We start from the raw sequence: 4853 nt of genomic DNA, 5'->3' as shown, positions 1-4853 counted from the left end.
ATATCCTTATTGTACTTATATAATCATTAATTAAAAAAAGTGTATACTTAATTGTTGACAGTGCATCTTTTTTTCTTTTTCATGTTATTAACAAAATATTATTTCTGTCTAGCCACATAAATGACATTATGGAGCCTGCCATCCTTTACCTTGTGCCAAAGAGTACCAATGTGATCATACATGCAAATTAAGGTTTGATAAGTTTCTCTTTTTATGTGCAATAAAATTAATGCTTGCACGTTAGGACTTAGGATTTTTTGAGCATTTAGTGTGAACAGAAAATCTAAAAACAGATTCATTTGTCTCTACTGATGTCTTGAGCTTGACAAAGAGTTGGATCAGAATCTAGTATCACATGATTAAACAACCAGTCCATACATTTAACTTTTAGTTAATATCTTTCCTCAACTCTTTTGTCTTTGTGAAGGTGTCATGGTGCTAAGCCTCCTCCTAATCCAGAGTTTACTCTTAAACCAAAGAAAAAGATTATACAACAAAGTGAAAGTGTTCCTGGCACTCCATGCCCTCCGTGCCCAGAACTTGTGTGGAGATCATGTGTTGGGAAACACATTGGAGCTGAGAGAATGGTTTGTTTTGCTTATCTTCAAAGCTCTATATGAACTTTGATAAGCAAGATTCTTTATGATAATTTTGCTAAAAAGCAATTTGCATTAACTACTTTTATGCTGCGAATGTAGTTACTGTTTTTTTTCCACCCTTCTATCAGATGGTCTGCTCTGATAAATCAACAATGCAATGGCTAGTGATGGAGAAGATTTGGAAGCATCCCATCCCCATGTCCATGGTTTTCCTTCATCAACGGACCATGCGATTAGTAGTTATGGAGGAGATTTGGGAGGATCAAGTTTCCCTGTGCATGGTTTTCAATTATACCCTCTGGCTGAGCTTGTAGCAGCCACCAACAAGAGATTGAAACCAGGTGGTCAAAGAGAAAGGAGCTTCAAGAGATTGTACTTGGGTATTGATTGGTGTTTGAGTACATTGCAAGGTTAGCGGGGTGTTGAATTCGTGGAAAAGGAGGATCAAAATTGCCTTGGATGCTTCCCGAGGAATACAATATCTTCATAACTATGCCGTTCCATGTATTATTCATGGAGATATTAAGTCTTCCAACATTCTTCTTGACGCCACTTGGACGGCAAGAGTATCTGATTTTGGATTGTCATTTATGAAGAAGACAGCTGGAACCGTTGGATACATTGATCCTGAGTACTTAGCTGGACATGTGGTGACAGCAAAGAGTGATGTGTATGGGCTTGGAGTTGTACTTCTTGAACTTTTAACGGGTAAGACAGCTATATTCAAGTCTGGGGACGATGGAGGCAGTGTGGTGGACTTTGCAGTGCCTCATATTTTGTCTGGAGAATGGGTGAAAATTTTGGATCCAAGGATTGGACCTCCTGACGAGAATGAAGCAGATGCAGTCGAGTTAGTGGCCTACACAGCTCTCCATTGTGTGAAATTGGAAGGGAAAGATAGACCAACCATTGTTGAAGTAGTGGTCAATTTGGAGAGCGCTTTGGCTAGTTGTTGTCATAGCAGCCATGAAAGGATTTCCAGCGCTACTATCCCTGTTGTTTCTGTTGTTTTACCTACCAAAAAGAAAAAAGAAAAATTTCTGTTGTTTCACAATGATATAGTTCAACCCGGGGAAAGTTGGGAGCAAATATTGTTGAATTTATGATTACTTATTGATTCTTTCTGATATATTGCATGGGTAATCTCTTGGCGGGTAAAGATTAGGGGGATCATGTACATTACCCTGTAGTATTGCAGATTGTTGAATTTCGCGAAATTACCAACTGCCAGGCCGAAAATTGGTTCATTTACACACTGTTTTCGCAATTTAATTATTCACAATGTATTTACACATGGCATGACAGATTAAAGTATTATTAATGCCTGATGCATATCATACTAATATTTTTGTCAAATTTTCCTTTAATATTTGTCCGTCAAAATTTGGGGTACTTCTCGTCTGATCAGTATTGCACTTGTTATCATAGCCTTTAAATTAGTGCACCATAGGATTCAATTGGGAAGGAATTAAGAAACTAATTATTCGAGTTCGGACTGGGAATGAAGCTTCTAAAAGTTTACAATGTGAACCCATTGGATGAGCATAGTGCAGAAATAAGTGAACAAGAAGTTAATTTGGCTGAGAGCATGAAAACACTATGCAGTTACGGTGTTATTCGAAAGAAAAGTTGAGCTTGCAGCCACTATAACTAATCATTTTCACCATTCTAACCATGGTTCCCAGCACAAGTAGACTTGTTTACTTTAGTTTCTTTGGTTTTGGAGCGGACGACGCACGTCACTCTTAAAGTGCCTGGTTGCTGCTTCTGCGATATTTTCTCTTAAAACCGTGTCACTAAGAGAAAATATCGCATTCTTTCTTTCAAAGTAAAAACATAGCATTCCATTTGGACCAGGAAGCTACTTAGCTTATAACTCATCCTTTTGACCATTCTAACCATGGTCCCCAGCACAAGAAGACTTGTCTGAGAAGTTGACGCACAACACTCTTAGTCTTAGTCTGCTTCTGCCGTCACGCGGTTTTATAGATATATTTACGCGTTATTCTCTAACTTCCTTTCCTATATTACGATACGAAGGCATTCCGAAATTTTAATTAGATTATGACATTTGGACTAGGTTTTCAGAAGTCAATCTTCCATTGCAAAACGATGAACAAACTATTCCCATCCATAGCCATGGTTTCTAATTTTCAGCCTACGTACCATGTCAATATGCCCGTCATATCATTTGTTTGAATTAGTTAAATATAAATTTTATAATTTTAAATATTATTTATTGTTTTAAATTTTATATTAATTTAAAAACATCCAAATAATTCAATAAATAATTGCTAGTTTAATTCAATAATTCCACAACCGTCTCTATCAATTGTCTTGTTTAAATGATGAGGCATATTTTCATCTCTCTCTCTCTCTCTTTGAGGTGCCTTAAGTGTCAGATTAATCTTCCCCTAAGTATTAATTTAGTCTAATATGCTGCCTGAACATCCTGACAAACCCACTCCTTTTTCAATGTTTTGGCATTTGCACCGAACAGTGGCCTTGTGAAGAACGATTTCATATCTTAGAAGTCAAATTGGATCAATAACAGCTCTACTCATTTGTTATAATGCAAGAGCTAGACCTCTAATATAAAAACATACCGTTTGAGCTAATTATATATTAATAAAAATCAATTTTAGTTTTACTTGTAAAACTAATAAACAATTTTATAAAATTTATTATTTATTAAATATTAATGTTAGAAGTTAAATATTTATGTAATTAAAGTATACAAAAAAATTAAAGTCAATTTTGGTTGGTTGTATGTTAATTGCCTTTACTATTTCAAACCTCTTTGTAGTTACATTATAATAGCCGTGAAATTTGAGTTTAATTAATAGTTAATTTTAGATAAAAATGATTATGATTTTTTCATTTGTTGTTTTTAATGAAATAATGAAGAATTTAATATTAATGTAATTTTTGACAAATATGATTCAAAAGAAAAAAATTTCGAGTGTTTTAAAGAAAAATTGATGCAAAAAATTGAAAAAAAAAATTTGAAGGAAAGTTGGAGATTGAAACAGTCCGTTTAGCGCACAAGACAAACCTAACACATCTCCTCACTTAGTGACTAACTCACACTTAGTGCGAAGAAGACTCACAAGAAAGCCCAAAAGTGCACTTTGGGCGGAGTCCGCGCTAAGCGCATTATCGCCGCTATTACCGTTCAGTGCGTGATTACACCAACATTTCCGCTAAACCCAGGAGTACGCGCTCAGTGTCAGATCGCATGAATTTTAAACTACTTAGGCCTATGAAAGGAGTAGGAAACAACACGAAAAGATACCAAGTCTCAGAACTCTCTATTGAATATATGTCTAGTCTCAGTATTTCTAATCAGGGAAATATATCCTCCTTCTCTAGCCATTCTTTCCTTCTTTTTTCTATCTATCCATTCTTCTATTCACATCAGTCCTCCCTAAAGTGTAAAGTCTCTCATGACAATGAGATGTTAAACCTCATTGTTGGGAGCCTTGACAAACCAACACTTGTAATGTAACTCTTTTTTATTATCTATTGAATGCAATCCAATTTATGTTAATCTTTTCTGTGCTTATTTGTTTATTGATTGTGATCTGATCATCCATGTTCATGTAGTATCTAGGGAATAATATATTGAAAAATGATTATTTTCTAAGAACCGGGAAAGGACATCTAAAGCTTTGCATTATGTTTTTATTATTTATATATTCTGTTTTTAAATGTTAAAAAAAATCTAATTTCAAGGGAGTATTTTATTGCTTTCGTGTATGTAAGTATGTTGGGAACAAGAATGAGTCGGTGCTGGTGGGTTATTGATGGTAATTGAGTTTGATACCAAATCACTTATTAGGAGGAAAGGTAGGACACAGTCAACATGTGAGTTAGAATTAGTGCTTTGTCAGTTTGCTTTTACACTGAATTTCAGTGTTATTGTACATGTTGCAACTTCTCTGTACACTCCTTGTGATACAGATTATTAATACTAAATCACTTTTGCTTACAAAAAAAAAAAAATACATTAATTTTCCCACTTAGTAGATTTGTCAATAAGATGACAGAACTCAGTAAAAATACTTAACAAAAAATCATAGAACGAAAAAGAAGACAGGTGTGAATGCTTGGACTAAAGAGAGATTGACCGTTGACTTTAAAGTGAAGCTTCTCTTGGCTTGCCTCGCACCTTCTCAATAATATCACAGTAAGAAAAAGAAGACAGCTGTGGATGTTAGGAGTGATTGACCAGCACATGCATATGGATCCAAT

The 4853-nt window shown here is 35.0% G+C and overlaps 1 protein-coding gene across 1 annotated transcript; it reads left to right on the top strand.

Moving 5' to 3' along the window:
• The first annotated feature begins 298 nt into the window (after positions 1–298).
• Positions 299–1838, top strand: LOC114381854 (putative serine/threonine-protein kinase-like protein CCR3). Its single transcript, XM_028341078.1, has 2 exons — positions 299–587; positions 728–1838. Exon 2 carries the CDS (start codon positions 1190–1192, stop codon positions 1703–1705), a length of 516 nt encoding a protein of 171 aa, XP_028196879.1. The 5' UTR covers positions 299–587; positions 728–1189; the 3' UTR covers positions 1706–1838.
• Positions 1839–4853: the final 3015 nt, after the last annotated feature.

This window comes from Glycine soja, chromosome 13 (genome assembly GCF_004193775.1).
Source record: "Glycine soja cultivar W05 chromosome 13, ASM419377v2, whole genome shotgun sequence".
NCBI lineage: Eukaryota > Viridiplantae > Streptophyta > Magnoliopsida > Fabales > Fabaceae > Glycine > Glycine soja.
The sequence above is the reverse complement of the archived record's forward strand: the minus strand, read 5'-3'. Positions and strand labels throughout refer to the sequence as shown.

Bases quoted from the DNA above. Each gene is read 5' to 3' on its own strand.
- LOC114381854 (XM_028341078.1), top strand. From the start codon at position 1,190: ATGAAGAAGACAGCTGGAACCGTTGGATACATTGATCCTGAGTACTTA.